At 39.3% G+C, this 20,301-nt stretch overlaps 1 protein-coding gene across 1 annotated transcript; it reads right to left on the reverse strand.

Moving 5' to 3' along the window:
- Positions 1-450: 450 nt before the first annotated feature.
- On the reverse strand, positions 451-14,297 carry LOC119649836 (protein RFT1 homolog). The gene is made up of 7 exons (XM_038052180.1): positions 14,037-14,297; positions 13,761-13,975; positions 13,232-13,706; positions 1,826-2,089; positions 1,382-1,764; positions 815-935; positions 451-739 (listed from the first exon to the last, which is right to left on the reverse strand). Exons 1-7 carry the CDS (start codon positions 14,094-14,096, stop codon positions 593-595), a joined length of 1,665 nt encoding a protein of 554 aa, XP_037908108.1. The 5' UTR covers positions 14,097-14,297; the 3' UTR covers positions 451-592.
- Positions 14,298-20,301: the final 6,004 nt, after the last annotated feature.

Consider the following 20,301-nt stretch of genomic DNA (forward strand, 5'->3'; position numbering starts at 1 on the left):
AAGTATGTTCCGCATATTGTAATACAAAGCTTGCACTTTCCATCACAATATCGATTACACACTTCCCGGTCGCGCCCAATGAGTCACCTCAAACACCATTTCAAGGAATGGTACTCTTCGACCAATTAAAAACCTGGTAACACGTATTCATTATTTATATTGAAAAGTAGGCTCTGAAGGACCTGAGTAATATTTGTTTCAAACGAAAACGCAAATGAAGTTGTGAAGAACGGAACGTTCAAGGTAAATGGCCTTAGAAACTTCATACCTCAATCACTTTATTTCCCGCTCCGCTGCCGTGAAAGAATTCCTACTTCCTTAATGAAACGATGAAATTCGGCAGAACCTTTCAACAAAATCCACGATGATGTTACCTTGCAAGGTAATCTGTTATGGAAAGAAATTAGCACCCAACGAAAACTTTAATCCATTTTAATAAAATCAACTTGATTTTCTCTTATAAATATGTGCGTCTTTTTTATTAAATATATACTTTACGACTAGTTAGTACATTTTAAATTCAGTAATAGATAAAATGGGCAAAACATACAGAGAACTGTTTTGAGCAATACTCTTTAACTAACACATAGAACTAAGTTTTCTTTAACTTCGATCCATACTTTTCGATTAACTGTTTGACTAGTGTTCTATTTTCAAATGCCCAAGCTAACAGCGTGAAGGCGCCACATAAACAGCCCCATGCGAAGAAATACAAAATGGAATAATCGAGCAAACGATTCTGTAATCGAAAAACAAAATACCGTGAGCATAGAAAAATGACAGACGAAAGAGTAAATCGTTTTTTCAATCTTACCTTTGCGAAGGTTAGAATAATAGTTGAAGAGATTAATGCAACCGCAAAGGTTTTTCCAGGTATAATCCCTTCCAGTGGGTTTATATTGATGTCTTTATATTTGTTATGAATGAAGTACGTACTGCAATATTCAAATAAAGGATCAAACGTTGACATTTCCTAAGTACTGATGCTGTATGTTTAATGATTGTTTCATGTTCTACACACTCTATACCATGCATTTTGAAAAGTTCTAGGTGGATGATTTTCTTTTACCGATCGGCGTAGCCGCAACGTGTTAATTTTTATAAAATTATCTTCTCTTTCCACCTTCCCTGGGGAATAAAATTATCTTCTCTTTCCTTTCTGTACTGTTTAGGTATTATATCCAAACATGTACTTTCGAGAAAAAATCATCTCAGAGAGTTTAGCTTCTACTTTATAAAATTGTGTGGGGCTATGTGTCCCACGAAATATATGCAATTCTTCTTCCCACTTTTCAAATTACATGGAAATTAGAAAATAAATTGGTAATATCTATGTTTTGTTATCAAGCGAACGACCTTCTAACAAGCAACAATTACTCACCTATATGAAATTCGACATAGCATATTGAGACAATTTGCTAGAATCAGACCAACTGGACCAAACACATTTGTGAATGCATATGACAAAACTAGGAACATAATTGAAAATACTGCCATGTAATAGTTGTATGTGTCTATATCTTTGCTTGTATTCGTAGCAAACATGTATCCTTCAGTTATTCCGTTCACAGCTAGAAATAATATAGACAAACAATGCCACCGCAGCAGAGTCTCCGGCAATCCTCCAGCTACAAAGTCGGCTCCTCCATAAAACAATAGACAAATTCCAGAATAAAATTGTCCGAAGACCAACACCAGCAAACCAACAGAACTAACTGTCTTACACACCGTTTTGAGCACTTCAGCGGCCTCTAAAACTTTTATCTAATAGAAAAAATATATGTATCGTGATTGAATTAACAACATTAGGCATATAACGACATACCTTGTTCTGCTTCTTCAAATCTACATCCCGCGCTATAGTTTGCGTGAAATAGAAATAGCTGCTATCCTCAATGGGGCGAAATATGAATCTTGCCGCCAAACTTCCCAAGTTGTTTACTACATCGTATGTTGCTTGTTCACTAAAGGTAAGAACTGGGCTTACGGACATTACATATTTTTCTCCTTCCGTTAATATTTGCTTCAATACGCCTTGTTTCACAAAACTTAACGTCAAAGTTTGTAGTTCTGGATTGAATGGCTTATCCTGAAAGACAATGGGAATTAGCTTAATACAAAAGAAATGATACCACATATCTGCAGTGCACTAAAACTTAACGAATTTAATTTTCACGAGCCATAAACATATTGATTTTGAAGATATAACATAACACTATAATGAAAATTCAATTTCAAAATGTCAGAGCTTCTTCAGCCTGTGTCCCGTTCACGGAATCGGCTCGTCTTGATCGGTTGCTTTGCTCTATCAAAAACCTGTTCCGAATGCAATCGCGAGGCTTTCAAATCCCTATCCAGCGTGTCAAGCGACCGTTGTTTCGGCCGGCCTTTAGTCGTTTCCCATCGACGTCGGTATTCAGATTCTCTGCCTCTCTGGCAATTTTTCCATGACCGGTGCAACCTCACATCGATCAAAATGTCAGAGGTAATATTAATGAAGACAACAATAAATCCTTTATTAAGGATGAAATGGAACTTCATTTTTCCACTTTCAAATGTCAACGAGTTTAGTGTAGTGTCGCCGAGCATCCGTATCATATCGTTCAGTATGTCCAGTGACAAAAATCAGGGATGAAGACGGCTGACGCTATCGTCCAGGACAGAGGCAATTCATCAGACGTTCCATCACCTCTGCCCTGGGAACAGCGTGACCGAAGCGGCTCGCAAATGTGCTTTTCTTTCACATATGCGTAAAACACAATATGACTGCGAATTATAACCAAAGTAAATCCCCCATAGTTCAATCAAAGCTTGACCGAAGCTAGATTTTTTATTTGACGATTGAGCGGCCCTAAATAGCATTCACTTGACTTCGGAGCGGACCAAATGGTGGATTTACGCTAATTATAATTCGCAGTCATGTTGTAAGAGAGATGTTATCACTTCAGCTGGTCTGATGACCGCGAACGTAGGGTAGGCTCTTATGTCCGTGGGGTCAAGAAGAAGTCAACTAGTTGACCTAACAATCTGCACTTCAAAGTTGTTAGTGTTGATTAGAGACTGGCGGATGCTAGACGAAATTTCACGGTCAGATCACCGTTACTTAGAATTTAATCTGACTGATGCAGGCGAACAGAATGTAATACAAAGATAACATTTTAGGAAAGCGGACTGAAAAAATATAAGAGCTCGTGAAACGTTCGAAGCGAGACTCCCTTAGAGCATATTGTGACAAACTGGAAGGCGAAAGAGAGACTTGTGGCTGTGCAGAGTCCTTAAAAAGTATAAGTCGGGCAAGTAGAACTCTCTTTGAAAACCGGATGGAACTTTCACGAACTCTAGAGTTGAATCAGTAAAGATTCTATTGAAAGTACACCACCCGGAAGAATAGGTGACGGAAGTGGAAGAGAGGGAATTGGCGGTTTCCGTTTTCAACACGGAAGTATTATAAGGAGAATTAGAACCCTGCGCGAAGGGTGGTTACCAATGAAAAAGAGAGAGCTACTATACTGTCCTGAACACTTCAAAGAACCTGGTATAGATGGTGTCTATATAGGGATGCTAAAGAAGGGCATAAAGCACATAGAGCAACTTCTAAGAAATATTTAACGAGGATGTCTTGCCCTGGGTTATCTCTTGGTAGGCAGAAGGTTAAGATAATCTTCATACCTAAGCCTGGGAAAGATGACAATTCAATTCCAAAGAACTTCAGACAAATTAGCTTAATATCAGTTTCGCTGAAATGTTTGGAGACTGGTTGAGCGTCACATTTGCAAGAAGGCACTAAGGTCGCATCCACTAAACGAAAACCAATACACTTACTAGCGTGGATAATATCTGCGAGTCTGTTCTTCTCTCTTTAGTTTCAAAGATAGAGGATGCAACTTTGAAAAACGAGTACCCGTAGGGATGTTCGTGAATATTCAAGGGGCCTTTGACTACGCGACTTTCCAAAAGCTTTGTGATGCCACCAGGGAGCATGGTGTCAATGAAATCTTGATTAATTGAATATATGCTATGCTAACGCAGAGATTGCTGTGTGTTGATATGGATGTTGATCGCTACCTAACAACAAAAGCGAGTAAGTAAAATGTGCTATCGGCACTTCTATGGAGTATGTTGATCGATTTGTAAAATATGCCAATATGCGGATGACGCGACTGTGCAACTTGTTGGCTCTGAACGGCATGGAATAAACAACGCGCCTTTGATTTGATTGACAGTTGGTGCCGCAGTAAATCTAAATAAAACCGCAATGGTGTTATTTACAAAAGAAGGGATACTGAATGGTCTTTGCCTTTCAGAGATGAAAGGTACAGCCCTTAAGAGAAATATATGGGAGTTATTCTAGAAAAGAAGCTTGTTTGGAACCAGCATGTAGATGTGAAGATGAACCGAACTCTCACAGCTTGTAGGTGGATCTTTGCTTCGTCATAGGGGAGTTAGGGCTCAGGTTGTAATGTGGATATACGCTGTGGTGGGTTAAAGTGGCACAAAAACTGTAACATTGTAAACTAGCTGCACTTCAAAGAACTGTTTGTCTGAATATCACGGGTGCCATGAGGACTGGAATCAACAATTGGAGTGTCAATAGCATTGGCAGATATCTGAGACTGGGAACAAGTTTACCATAATGGCAGGTGGCAAAACCTTAATCTGCTGGACACAAAAAACTTTTCCTGTCAGAAACAAACAAACATACTGCAAAGTTTATTTTGTCCAGAAGCAGAAAGATTTGCAGAAGTACTTGACTGGTCATAATTCACTAACTGGGCATAAGCTTAAAATCAGGTCCAATGGACCACAAGGGTCTGAGGGTTCACACTACCTCTCCCCCACCTCATACAAACACACACGCCTACGATTCAGAAGATCGTAGATAGGTAGGTAAAAAGGGAGGGGGTACTTAGATAGCTAAGCATTTCTTATATGCTAAATAAAAGTTCTTTTTAAAAGGGAAAATCTACTTGTTTAACTTCTACAACTATAACTAATGGTTACTAGGTGTTATTTGCTCCCTTATATAAAGGTTTTACAAGTCAGGTTCAGAATTTTCCAGACCTCTTCAGAAATTTCGATTTCAAAATTCAGACTTCTGCGGAGTCCTAGCTATGATTCGACGTTAATTCCAATGATCTAGCTATCGTAGTTTTTAAGTTATTATGATTTTATCCAACACGTATGGATAACAATCTTGTTTAGCTGTTTGGACACATTTCTAGCAGAGATACATATCTTCGTTAGTCTGCTCTATAATTTCGTACTGACTCATGGATAAATTGGCTCCCACAAATATTGCCAAAGCTTCTTTGGGGGAGGATTTTTTATAGTAGTATCATAGACATATATGCGTTCATCAACAGAAGCATTGTTTTTCGATGCTTTGAATAGTCACTCGACTCCCTGATTTCATTTGTGGAAAACTCCTGCTGAACTATACTAATTGCATCACAAGATTCGTGTGGAAGATAGTTACCGAGAAAAGTGCAAGCATTATTGGACGAAGAATGTTCGCAAACACAAGAGCAACTCGAAGTGGGGTTTCACATGAGTTGAACAAGAGAAAGATGGAAAGACAAAAAAGTACTTGCGAAATTTTACTCGTACGATACACGCGCTTTAGTTCGTCGAAAAAATGGGACAAAATAACTCGGTGAATGTTTCACAGCATATAAGGAGGATTTTTAATGGCATTATATCCACAAATTGTCCGAATGATGGGGTAAATATGCAGCTACCAATGATACATACTTTTAATAAACCTTCTTTTAGCACACTCCCGAAATAAACATATTTTTTTGAAAAAAAATCATTGTTGCAAACCTGGTATATAAAAAACTGTATAACAATGGATTTAATAATAGTTGGATTTGTAAAAGGGTAACAAACTTCAAAAATAACAATTCTATAGAAATAAAAATTGCTAAAATAAAGATGTACAAACTGCCCTCATCAAAGTCGGCGATTAGCAGGGCAAAATATATGGTGCCAACATCAGCCTCAAAAACGAAAAAAACAACAACAAATACAGGAGGAACTTTGAAATCGTTGATAATTTCTCCTATCTAGGGTCGAAAATCACAACCGATAAGAGCATGACGATGAAATCCGTGCACGCTTGCTGACAGTTAACTGTATCTATTTCAATTTACACAAACTGTTCCACTCAAAAGCTCTTACTGTACAAGACAATGTCAGTTATCAGTTTTCATGTAGGCCTCGTCCCCTTAGCGGATTTAGAATTGTTGTGCAACAGGCAGACTCCTTTTATTCTGAATCGGTCGATTCAATTTTTTCAGCATCTTACAGTATCTTGCCATGCGGATCCTATCCCTTTAACCAGATATTCGATCGAATTTATTCCTGTATAGCCCTAAAACACGGATGCCATATTTTTTTCACTGAAAGTGAAGTGCGAGCCCCCATAAACAGTTTTAACTTCATTAAATATCTCAACTGAAGTTTTCCCCTTCACAAAGTGGTAGCGGATGATGGCGCGGATTTCGCCATTATCAATAAATTGGATTGATGTTTTGCAAGAGATGATCCTGTGCCAAAACTTTTCCAGATGCTAATCTCAAATTGTTACCAACATCGATATGGAATTGGCGAAAGGTTATAGGCGCAATATCTATGGTAAAACAAATCGGGACATCGGAAGCTCGGCACTTTGGGTATAAAAGTTTTGTGTTCATTTTACGTCTTCCATGCGTACAACACATAGCTAAAAGTGCAAAATATTCCTTCATTAATTGCTAAACTCCCAAGTTATACATAAGTACATATATATCAAGGACATAAACATTTTTCCCATCCTGAATAAACATTGCCCATTACGGCATACTGATGCATACATATATATGTACACATCTAAATTTATCTAACGCATCTTCACGCATTTTCCCTTTACTCCGCGTATAAAAGCATACATACAATCATCGTGATTAACGGCGCAACAACCGGTATCCGGTCTAGGCCTGCCTTAATAAGGAACTCCAGGCATCCCCCAAGGTCCACAAATTCGATATCCCTAAAAGCTGTCTGGCGTCCTGACCTACGCCATCGCTCCATCTTAGGCAGGGTCTGCCTCGTCTTCTTTTTCTACCATAGATATTGCCCTTATAGACTTTCCGGGCTGGATCATCCTCATCCATACGGATTAAGTGACCCGCCCACCGTAACCTATTGAGCCGGATTTTATCCACAACGGTCATGGTATCACTCATAGATTTCGTTATTATGTAAGCTACGGAAACGTCCATCCTCATGTAGGGGGCCAAAAATTCTTCGGAGGATTCTTCTCTCGAACGGGACCAAGAGTTCGCAATTCTTCTTGCTAAGAACCCAAGTCTCCGAGGAATATATGAGGACTGGCAAGATCATTGTCTTGTACAGTAAGAGCTTTGACCCTATGGTGAGACGTTTCGAGCGGAACACTTTACATACAATGACTCACAAAATTGATCACGCTCGAATTAATTACAATTTTTATATAGTGTAATAGCTTCAAGGTATACAAATCTACAAGTAGCATTTCATATTTTCGTTACTTAGTTTGGACTTCCATTATCAACATATTCCTGAGTTCAACCAAAACTAACAGTATAGTAAGTTACAAATGATCTCGTGATCAATTTTATGAGTTTCTCGCATGGAGTAAAGATGAGTGATTGGCAGATGTGTTCGCTGTGACGTACAAATAAATTCAAAATTGATCATTAAGATGCTTGTTATCGTCGGTAAATACAGGATAAGAGAACAAGACACATAACATCCGCAAGGAAATTGCAGAGATGCCGCGTAATGGTGAAACGCATCGACACATTTCACTGAACTTCGGAATATCTATTGGCGTAGTATGAAACGCCTGCTAAAATATTGCGATTTAATAATAATAATAGTAATAGATATAAGAAGTGACAAATACCGAAATGCAATAGAAATATGCCACAGCTTTTATAACAGATTGACAAATTGGACATATTTTCACAAACTATTCGACGAACACTGCGAAATGCTATTCTTAGAGAGATCGGAAAAGTTAGGAAATCCTTACTAACAGAGAGACACACCAGAAATTGAGGTTGCTGTTCACAAAAAAATATAAAACTTGGACTGGATGTGAGACCCAAATAAATGGTTTTGGGAAAATACAACCACACTATGTAGAGTCCACACTAAAGTTTGAATGAGGCTCAATTATGGTATGGGACTAGACGACAAGAAAAGGAGCTGAGAAGTTGGAGAATATTGAAGGAAGAATGACGGGAGACTCTAACATTAGGATTCTGCAGTATCATTTGTTTGGCATTTGGAAGATTTAAGCTAGCAACAGGACCACGCACAGCAAAACCGATCAATAAAAAAGTGCGGGACCAAAACGTTAGATTGCTGACTTCTGCCAATATCCAGGCCTGATCCCACCGAATATCTCTGGACTGTTTAAAAACGGCTGGTCACAGGGAACTCGGGGACATTAAATGAATCGTGATCCCCAATTTGTGAAAACCTAGTTTTTAATAGGACTTTGAAAATCCAGGATGTACTGGATGCCACAGCACTTTTTCCACATAGTCGAGTAAAGTCACAAAATTGATTCACGCTGGAGTATTACATAAGTATCAGTTTAGATAATTTCCCTGCTTTTGTTCCTTTTTATTTTGTAGTTTGAATAAAATAAATATTCTAAGAAGATATCAAACTTTTTTCGAGTTTTTAATTACAGACCTTATTTACAGCGAAAGCGTGATCAATTTCGTGAGTCGCGATATATATACTTAAAGTAAATACCACTGGTACACGTCTGTCCTAATGCATGCTACCCGCAAACTTAGCACATATATATGCATATACATGGCTCTCTTGAGTAAATCATACTGATAAACAAATAACAAAAAAGCTAAAGAATTTAAACTGAAATACCTCCACGGATCGCGCCGTTCATATACGTTCACTTTATATGATGAAGATATCGTGCACGTCTTAGAGTGCAATTAATTTACATGAAATGCAAAATTTTGACCTTCCATAACTTTGTTAATAGTAGTTGAGTTTCATTCAAGCTTCGCAAAGTTATGCCTTATATTATCCGTCATATTGATTCCAAATTTCGGACTTCTGGGCTGAATTTAAGAGAGGTTTTCAAGTAAATTTCTAAAATATAGTAATACGTTATTATTAACTTTATTTGAGTAGATATCGGAATGAGATGTATTTTGTGGCTTAGATTTCGTATGAATCAATGTGATTTTTTTCAGGTTTTCCGGCTTTCCGGCGCAAAACCAGGATCTCCTTATTAAGGAAGGAAAGAACATTGGAAGGCTTATTTTCTCGTACTTCTTTGGGATTTTTTATTGAGATGAATTGAATTGAAAATTCTGATTCAATCAATACTTTTTGAGTTAGAATTCTCGCAAATGTGAAAAAAGTTATTTTGAGAGAAACACGTTTGAAAAAAAAGTTATTTGGGAAGATATTTCCCATTCTTAAATGCAAAAAAAAAACAGTTACAACAAATACAATTGTACTCGTAGAAGGAACACAAAGTGATTTATTATACGTACGTTTTACGGTAACGTTAATTCGTGCAAAAGAAGGCACAAATTTGTGATTTTTTTGGCGACAAAATTAAAATCTATTTATTAAAACCAATAGTACATTAAGGTATGGCATTCGAAGAATATTGTGTAAAATTTTCACGCGGTTATTCGGAGGCGTCTGGGAGAAAAGTGGAATTGCACTGCTCCTCATAACTCGGTGCTGGATTATGTGAAATCAAAAAAATCAAAAATTCTTTCATTCGATGATCTCTTTCCTGAGGTTTTTCGACATTTCAATTTTTCACATTTTGGGAACACTGCGAAAAACACGATTTCTGCGGAAAATTTAATAATGCAAAGTAAAATTTATTAACAAATTTGAAAAAAGCCCTCCAGCATTACCTCGTAAATTATGTGCAGAAATAGTGTTCAAAATTTCAAAAGAATTGGTGCATTTTTATGAGGTGCACGGACTTCGAAAACGTGAGTTGTGGGAAAAATGCTTTGAAGTTTCGAAGACTAAACAATTTGGAATAAAACGTTCATAAGCGAGTTTTAGTGGTTTAGCTCACATTGAACCATTGATGTTAGGTTCATAAAGAATATTTCTATCATCCATCCGTCTAAAGCACCTTTTTGCTCCTGCCTACGATGAACCCTGCCTTCTTTAGTCTGTTTTTCAGCTCCCGGCTTCCCTCGGCTTATCGCGCCCACAGTTGGGCGCTTGGCCCACTGCTGATTCTCATGCCTTGCATAAAGGTTAGTAAAGTAAAGAATCTTCATTGAAAACAGGCAGAAGTTCTGTGGCGCAGTGGGATTAACAACATTCGAAATTTATTTCGAGAAGAGCCAAGCATGTAGGCTCGGACGATCCTACCTACTTAAAAACTAAAGGGGCGCGTGTGGTGGTCAGTGGTAGGTTAATGGGAGAATCCGTCGAGAACTCCCCGCAACATCGAGCACGTATGCAGGAAGCTGTACTTCTGTATGGTTTTAACCAGACTGTGCGAAAGTCCCAGGCCATCAAGGAAAGCCGTGAGGGATTTAGGTACAATACCTGTAGCTAACAATATTATGGGAACTACAGCCACCCGCTCGAGATGCCAAATTTCTTTGATTTCCCGAGCCAATGGCTCATAGTTCACCTTCTTCTCCGCGTATTTCCGTTCGATGTTGCTGTTATGGGGGATAGCAACATCAATTATATACGCAGAGCGACCCGTTTTGTTAACTAACAGTACGTCAAACTTGTTATGTAGCGTATGGCGATCAGTCAGAACTTGCAGGTCCCAATACATGCTGTAAGCAGAACTATCAAGTACTGCTTGCGTCTCAGATCGGTAAACCCGACATGTTCCCGTGATCAGTCCATGCTTGTATGCAAGGTTTTGATGGATGGATTACATACAGCATTATGCCTGGTGATGTATTGCACCGGTGCCATAACAGTACAACCAGAAATGAGATGGTCCAACGTCTCCAACGCAGAACCACAAATTCTGCACTGGTCGTTCTCCACCCGTTCTTTCATGATGAACTTTTTATAAGCTCGAGTAGCGACCACGCCGTCCTGAATGGCACACATGAACCCCTCCGTCTCAGCAAAGAGCTCCCCAGCACACAGCCATCTGTTCGACAAATGCAAATCGGCAAATAGCTGCCAAAGACAATTTACGTGTTTACCGTGCATTGCTTTCGACTTCCATTCATCGATCCGCTCTTGGTCCTTATTATTACTTCATTTTTCATACAATAAATATTAAACCGCCCCAAGAGACGGCGGCGATATTCTTTCTAAAATTCGTCGTTGGAGTTCCGCTTGCTTGACGAGTTTTTTATTTATTTTGGTCTGCGCTTCAAGCATCCACTCCGGGCTGCGTCGGTGGTTTCTTCTTTTCTCTGTCGTACGGGCATTTTGGGGGTGCGGTCTGCTGTCGTCATAGTAGGGTCTTTTGAAATTCATTACAACCGCGTCTTCGACTCAACTCAGAGCGTCTCCGGTTCTTTGGCGCTGGCAGCTGCGACCGATAAGGTGCACGCGGGTCCAACAATAGCGGCCGTTCAGCAACCTTCAGACGAAGTTGACGAGCTGAAGCCGCTCTTGTGGCCAATATGGCGGAGATGAGGGCTTAGCGTTCGGGCGGCAGGTCGCAAGCTCGCTCACGGTCTACTGCTCGAAAAGGGCGATCGGGTAGCAGGTCGTCAGGACAACCTATGGACCGAAGCATTTATTGGTACCATTGCAGATTCGGCGAAAAAGCTACCAGATGTACGATCCCGTGTAAATTCGCGCCTACCTAAAAAAACTAGGTCCGCGGGGGTCATGGCGACGGCCACCCAGAACGCAGCGCCACGTCGCCTAACAATTTATTACCCTCTCAGCAGGCGCAGTTATCTTGTAAATACTGGTGTGGAAGATTCGGTTCTTCCCGTATCCCAGCACCATCGGCTATTCCCTCAATCTTTGAAATTTGCGGCGGCAAATTCCTCGCGTATTTAACACTTACGGGTACAGGCAAGTGGCTTGCTTAGGACGTTCCCATGACGATTCATCCTGGCGAATGTCAGCTCCCTCATTTTAGGCGCAGACTTCTTGTGTCACTATGGGTTGCTGGTGGACTTACAGAACAGGTCCCTTATAGACCCCAAGACTAAACTTAATTCGTTGGGCCGAATCTCATCTCACCCCAGCAATTCAATATTTATAGAATAAAGTTTCATTAAATTAAGAATATATAATGCTGCATTATTAATTAAAAAAGTGATTTACAACAATTGGTGGTCCTGAGGAGAGAAGGAATTTGTGTTGGAATTAGAAAAGTTTCCTAGAGTATTTCATGTTCGTTCTGTCGTCGATGTTGTACATTTCGAAGCAAATCGAACGGTAAACGAATAAAGTCTTACTAAGACTAAAGTTCCACTCAAGTGCTTTGGTTAGATTTTCCAAATAAGTTGGTTCGACTTCTCATTGTTGTTCTGCGTAAAACCTCCGATACACCACTCCAGGAGGTCATCTTCATGCATAGGCTTGATGGCATCCAAAACAACCTTGAGAAAAACACTGCACGTGTGTTTGAACGAACGTATGAGGCGTGGTTGCTTAAACCACTATAACTTCCTTAGTTTTGATTTTTTAAGTTTCTCCATTCAAAGAATCAAATGAAAAAAATGCAAACAAATGTTTAGAAACTTCAGGATGATGGGCCAAATGCGAATGTGAGGAAGAGACATTCCTTCTGTTTATTCGCACTTTACATGAAGATACCCTGAAAAGATCTTCATAGCGCAGGAAACTCAGAATTTTTGTTAATTTAAGCTTTCAACGGATGAAATACGCATTCCACAAAGGTTTATGGCTATAAAAATATACATTCGACAGTCCAAGATGTCTCATAATGCAGGTAAAACCCAATGTTCTTAATTCTGCGACATCTACGATTTCTGGTTGCCATTTATATATAGTATAGTATTTAGTTCGGAGGAGGATGAATTTACTTAGGTACGACTTCTCTCCTAACACTTCAGTGAGGTTTGATCCGAGACTTGTTCGGATAAATTAAAGAAGAGGTGGTTGGGTTTGAGCAACAAAAAGAAAGCATGAAAGTATTCTGACCGGTGTTACTCATGCTGAAGGCAGCACCCATCTCGATTCTAATCCTTAGAGAAAGCTTAGCTCGTTGCAAGTGACTTACCTTATTTCTTAAAACCCCAGGCAATAGCTCGGCCACTGATTGCAGAGGGAATTTATCGGCAAGGGTATGCTCCTTATCGGGTTCATCCTCCGAAGTTTCACGAGAAGGGTCATCATCTTTCTTGGAAATGTATGTGTAAAAGTATGCATAGTAGCCCACAACTATTGCAAATATGCTGGCCAGCTGCGCAATTCCGAACGCGTAGATCGCAATATCTGGATTTTTAAGTACGATGCCGATGAACACCACCGAGCGCACGAAAATATGTAGGGTATCCAGTACCACCTTCAACTTGACAAAGCAAAAAACTTGAGCAATAAACAGAGGTGCCTCTGCGCAGAGTTCCAGAATACAGGAAATGGTCATCGCTAGGCATCCGAATTTGTACTGTGTCCAGAGATGGTTCTCTACCGGCGACAAAAGGTTCAGCCAAATGTAAAGGCATGGAATGGAAAGTGCTGTGCAGATGGGGACACTGTAACAACAACAACTATGAAATCAAGATTTCGAGTGGATGAATGAAACGTACGTAAGCCACATCTGATTAATGAGCTGCGCCCAACTGCATTTGCTGTGATGTTGCGTGGTGGAACTGAGGGCCGCCCGGTTGATAGCCTCCTTTGACAGGAATAGTAGAGTGCTCTCCAGAAGAAGCAGCCGCACATTCATGATCCCGAGTACATCTCGGCCAACCGTACGAACAATGAAGGCATTTATGGCGAACGTGACACAGCGGCAAAAAATCTGCATCAAAGCCAAGTTAGTAATCGTTATTTCGTAATATTGGTCTCCACACAATTCTCACCTGAAATACGATGCTGAAGGATGCACTCTGCAAGCTACTTTGCAGTACGTTTCGTGCCATTGTCTCGTCCGTTTTGTGTCAGGATGAAATAGAATACGAAGAAGTTATTTGACCTAGACGGACACCATTTCCACTCGTTGATACAGCTCCAGTGTCGATGTAACAACAATCGCCTCCGGCTGCCTCCACATAGTCATGTTGACATTTGACACTTGATCTGTAAAGTTGCTATTGGTTTTCTCTGTTTTGTTTTTATTCGATTTTCCTTACACTTGCAATCTGCAAGAAGAAGAACAAGTAAATGATTGGGCAGTTCAGTTATTGTTATTATCGAAATCATGTTGTTCAAGACGAAAATATTATACTGTGGAATTTTTATTTTTAAGGAAACATATTCCATTTGCAGATATTGTGCAGACTGCACGAAGAAATAAGGAGACATGAAACTCATTTCGAGAAACTCCAACGATAGCACATCCATAGGTTTAGTTGATGCATTGTTCCCCATTTATATTTATATATTAGTTGCCAGGAAAATTTTCGCGAAGGTCGGAAGTAGGGCAACCACTCGACCGTTATGAGTGGACCATCCAAAAAATGACTTCATGAAAAAGTTGTACAAATTAATTTGAAATTAATCCAAAAATTGTTGATTCTTTGTTTTGGGGAAATGAAAAATTGATTGGCTACAATGACTGTCATTGGTCAGGTATTCGTCCTGGCCGAAAGTGGATGCATCGGATATAAACTTTGTCTATAACTGCTTCCTTTAATGATGCAATTTAAAGGTTTTTTTTTTTTTTAAATATATATACATAAAGCTTAGAAACTCGTCTGAATAATGATTTCGGAAATGTCCAATCTTTCCTCTTCGAATCAACTGCAGGTGAGAAATTATTAAAATAGTAAAATTTAGCATATATAATAGAAAGGACAGAAATTTTAGGATGAGCTCGTGTAAGCCGTACACTCTTGTTAATATAACCCGTGCCCCTCGCGAGAAAATGTTTGCTCCGGATATATATTAGATGGAATTGCCAGTCGAATATCCTTGGCCGTTTCAGCATAATTATCGGTGGGTAATCTTTGCTGCTGAGCTACCGGCATTCTTCCTTGAGTCCATTGATGACTACTTAGCTTGTTCCGGATACTTCTTGAAGACCTCCTCTGCTCTAAGGGACCCAGTACACTAGAGGCTACTACTTTCAGAAGGGTGCGAAAGGAGGGCGCAGCGAAACTGATCTTCTGGAAAAATAAATGGAAATGCCAAACAGTTTATCGTTTGTACCACTGTGCAAGAAAGTAGTTTCTATTTAAAAAAAATACTTAATAATTTCTTCATTAATAATAATAATCGTTGGCGCATATTGGATCAGGGCCTTGAAGTGTGTTAGAGCACTTCATTCAAGATCGTAGCGGTACACTACACTCGTCCGAGATTATAACCCTGATTTGACTCAGGTACTCATTCACAGCTGAGTCGACTTGTATCCGACGTCAAATCACGATACAAATCTCACTGCCCCCAGTGTGATTGGAACCGTGACCTTCCATATGACAGCCTTGTGCTCTAACCACGCAGCTATCCGGAATTCCTTCATTGCGGAATTGTTATTGGGTGTCAGAAAAATTTCTGGTCAACTTCGTGGCTGAATGTCCCTTAACTGGAGTCGTGGGGACAAAATGGAGCCTACCATCCCCAATTTTGTTCTAATATTTATGTCTTTTAACTTGATTATTAATATATATCTAGATTTTCTGACACCATTTGTTCACCAAAAACATATTGAATGCTTGGTAATGTTTTAATGATTTCAAAAGAAGGAACAAAAGAACTTACATTACTATCTTTATGTAAAACAAAACCTTATTAAAATCGGTTTACTGTATGTCTGTCTGTCTGTCCGTCACACGCATTTTTCTCGGAGAGGCTACAGCGATTGAGACCAAATTTGGTGGAAAGGTGGAAACTGTGAACGCTCACTCATGCAGTGAGTTATATCCTTCCATGTCGAATTGGTGTAAATTTTTTTTCACCAAATATAATCATGTCGAGCCCGAAGCCCGAAGCCAGTTTTAATATTTGTTGCCAAGAGAGTGCGGGGGGTCGAAAGTGACGATTTCTTTAGCGGACCCATTCTCAGAAACTACCCAACCGAAAAATCTGAAAAAAATCAAGAGACTGCCACTGTATAGTGCCTAGGCTCCGAAATATTCTCCACACCGATACCTTTTTAAGTGAGGTTAATAATAGTATATTACTTTAATTCTGGTAATTGGCTGCGAAGCCTCCCTTAAGTTCATCCTAGAATCACGAAGCGGCAATGTAGGGATCAGTAAACAGTATAATCCTGACTAGTTTGGTGGAAATCGGACTATTACTAACAAAGTTATAATAGGTCAAAGCTGTTGGTTTTGTGCAAATTCAAGACTTTGAATGTCAATATCACTTGAAAGTGGATATTTTCACATAATGTATGCATATATTACGTGCTCGGTTCTAATGGGACAAGTGCACACTCAAATCGCTTTATAAAAGAAATACACAAAACTTTTCATACCTAAAGCGTCTAGCTTCCGGTTTCCCGACTTGTTTTTATATTTCATTGATCTCAGAAAAAGACTCTGTTTTGTTAAAGTTCAGAGCGTAATCAAACCTAAAAATGTATTTGCTTTTCTTTTCCATTATTTTTTCATGTTTTCCAACTATCTGAAGTACATACTTAAAAAAGATACTCAAAATCGAAGACTTTAAGTAATAAGTAAATATGTGATGAACGATTTATGACAAATATAACAAAAAATTGATTAGTATTAAGAAAAGGGTTATTTTTTCAAAATATGCAGATTTCCCCCACAATTTTTATATATAATTATTATTTGCCTTTTTTTCAAATTGACGTCATTTTGGACCCACGACACCAATTACGTAGCTAAAAATATCGACACCAGTTAAGGGTTACATGGCTTTTCCAACGTCATGCTGTCTACTATGGCGTATTTGTATTGTAATTTACTTATCATCAGTCTGCGTGTATTTGGCGTAGTGAAGGAGTAAGTAAATAAGGAAAATCTTTTAGGAAACCAGAGGTGAAACTTGAAGATTCCTGGTAATCAATGGTCACAAAAGTTAAGATGAGATCGTGAACGGTGAATTCTGAGTACCAGGCGACCCCTAATTTCAATTAGCGTTGTCTCGACAAAAAGGTCTCTGCCGAAGTTGACTTACTTTCTCATGTAAAATAAAAACCATGTAAGCCAATTATGATAAAACTGGAAAATCCAAAATAAATTTCGATCGTAGCAATGTAACCCTGAGCTCATCGATGGAGAACCTGAGTGTAGACTCGGATTTTTTACCCATTTAATTAAAGGGCAATACAATTAGGATTCAGACTTTAACTGACAAGCCGAAGCAAGCTCCCCCTCTCAGCCCTTCTGACTCCGGGCTCGAGTCGGCACAACCTGCTGAGAATAAAGGCTTAACGACAGGCATTTACGGTTAAGTGTATGCCGAAGCAGTCCTCTGGCAGTTCCCATTCCGCAGCCTAAAGGGCAGCAAAGAAAGCTACAGGACAGAGAGTTTCTGTTTGAGTGTGTCCAGTATTTCAACTACGGGTGCTTCGCTGAAGATGCCGTACTTTCGATAGACCGTTTTTGCTTTATCTTTTCAATTGTTTTTGGCATTGCCAGCACTGCTTTGAATCAACCTAGCAATATCTTTCCACAATGGGTTGTGCCGACATTTCAAGCGGATTTTCCTTCTCAATAACTCAAAAGCGGATCACACGGGATAGACAAGTAACTATACTTGCAGGAATGGCATATCATGCCCCAATCGAGACGCAGTTTTATTATTGATCTAGGATTAAATTTTCAGAGTTCCTGGGGATAGGTCTCTGCAATGCATCCATCTCTAAAAATTTATACGGCTCGTTCATTCCACACCCCAGCAGGTCGGTTTATAAATCAATCCCTAATCCAAATTAGAATTGGAAGTTTTTCCAAGGTCTATTGTATACATGATTCTAGAGAAGCTAAATTGTTCGGTGAGGTCTTTGTATTCAAAATTAAATTTCCTGTTAAAAACTACTGTGGAGTAATGTTGGTTGGAGATTTTCAGTGTAATTCTTTCCTATATAATAAAAACGAGAGAGAAAAAAGAAAAGTGTTTAGCGCACCCTTGAGGTCTATCGTGCAGCTTAGTTAGGATCCCCTCTGAGAATGCAGATTTTTAGTTAGACTGAAACCCACTGACACAAGAAGGGTCTGCGAAATACCGATATATGATAAATAAAAATCTTCTTCGACATTCTTGGAAAAGTTTGTCTTTATTTTGGTTTTCTACAAAAGTAAAATTGCAGATTTTTTTTGTTCGCCCTAGCTTTCTTACCAATTTTATTATAAAGGCAACGAAGTTTGTTAAAGGGCCTCTCTTAATATTCTGCGTATGCTCACTTCGTGGAAATGGAAAGCAACCTTCTCATCTGGCGATTTTTTTGATAACTTCCATCACCACTAAGTCTTCTAGCTACACTCAGCGTGTTTCCTAGCTCTGAAAAGGTGGCTTAAGAAAGTAGTGCTGGCCGATAGTTTTCCCTCAGCGGCCTATATAGATCTCTACAAAGTTTTTCTCTTTTGTCTTAACTTCATTCAAAGCAATAAAGCAGTCTCCTCCAAGAGATTATGTGCCCCTTATCACGACGAATTAAAAAATTCTGATTCTGAGTAACTTGGTATTTTAACTAAGAATTGGAGGTCTGTACAAGGTGCAAGAGCTTGTAATTGTTCCAATTTTGGAAAATATTAGACACTAATTGGGGAAGCGGCATCCTGAAGAGCACTTAGCGTAGAAAACAGATTGAAGTCTGAAGAGAAAAATTTTTATTGCTAAAGGATAAATGAACCGTGTCACAACCTGCGATTAAGGGGGGGTGAGCCTATTTGTTTCTCTCTCACTAAGCTATGGGCTGGCGATCTCGGTTTCCTAGAGCCATTGTTGAACTTGGTACTCTATGCGCAGCTTTGGATTCGATCGATTCTCGTAGAACACAAAGAATATGGGGGAATACCTCGGAGCACCAAGGTTGGCATACTTCAAAGTAGCCTGCGATTGATAGCCATTGCAACGGTCCGGGTGCAACCTGGTGCAATAATTACATACCCTCATATGATTTAAACAGCAATAGTCGTAGACGTGTTTAAACTTCTGACAATTATAGTATTGAGTTATTTCATCCATATCAGGCTTTTCCAAACCGATTTTTTAGTGGAATATATATTTGACCTCGAATAATTTACATCCTTTAGATTTTTTACTTATAGATATCCTGAGCAGATCTAGGCAGTTTTCATTTGCTCAAGGCTATTCTTAGTTTTAAGGTCCTAGCTATATTTCGGACTCAGTAACAACGTAAGCGGAGTTTTCAAATTTTCCAGAATTTTCTTGTCCGTGGACAGACAGTTAGAAGATAGATTCGTGGTTTCTGTTTTCATATTTTTATTAAGATCTAATATCACACAAATATTGGAGAACCGTTTTTTCTCATCATTGTTGGTATTTTTTAATTTGGACATCGTCATTCCAAGCCAAGCATCTCAGTTGATGAATGCTTAGCTGGCTTGGTAACTAGGAGGTCGCTTTGTGAATCGTGTTTTTAACTTGATTGCACGTTTCTTCCATATTTGTAATGGTTGACAATCGAGTAGGTGAGATCATTTCTTCCCGGGACCAATGCGTTTCTCACGTTGTTTTATTGGTGGTTTGATTTACAAGACGGCAATGAATGGCCGATGTTGAGGTGCAATGGTCTCATAAGGAGTAACTTTGCAATCAGTCGATAGTCGAATTGCAGTTTGCTGTTCCCACAATGCAGGTAAGACAATCGTTTCATATACTATGTATTAACAAGTACAAGTTGCGTGTTCCAAACCATTCTATCTGATGGCACCTCCCGCCATCTACCTAACTCATGTAGGCCGAGTTTTTAGATCACCTGCAATGAGGATATAGTAATCTCCAGACACATAACAGGAAGGACTCGTTCGAGTTACTCCGGCTTCCCAGTCAGTTTTCCAATATTTAGCGTATATACAGATTGTATGGCTCAGAATAATTTACTTACGCCCTGACATTGTTCAAGCATTAAAAACTCCTGCTTATTTTTCGACAGGATCCGGTGCCCGTCTTGCCATGCCGACTGCGATGAACGCCCTAGCGATTCTCCGACGCTTTTTATTCAGTTGGCCTAGTGGTTAGAGCGTT

This window comes from Hermetia illucens, chromosome 2 (genome assembly GCF_905115235.1).
Source record: "Hermetia illucens chromosome 2, iHerIll2.2.curated.20191125, whole genome shotgun sequence".
Classification (NCBI taxonomy): domain Eukaryota; kingdom Metazoa; phylum Arthropoda; class Insecta; order Diptera; family Stratiomyidae; genus Hermetia; species Hermetia illucens.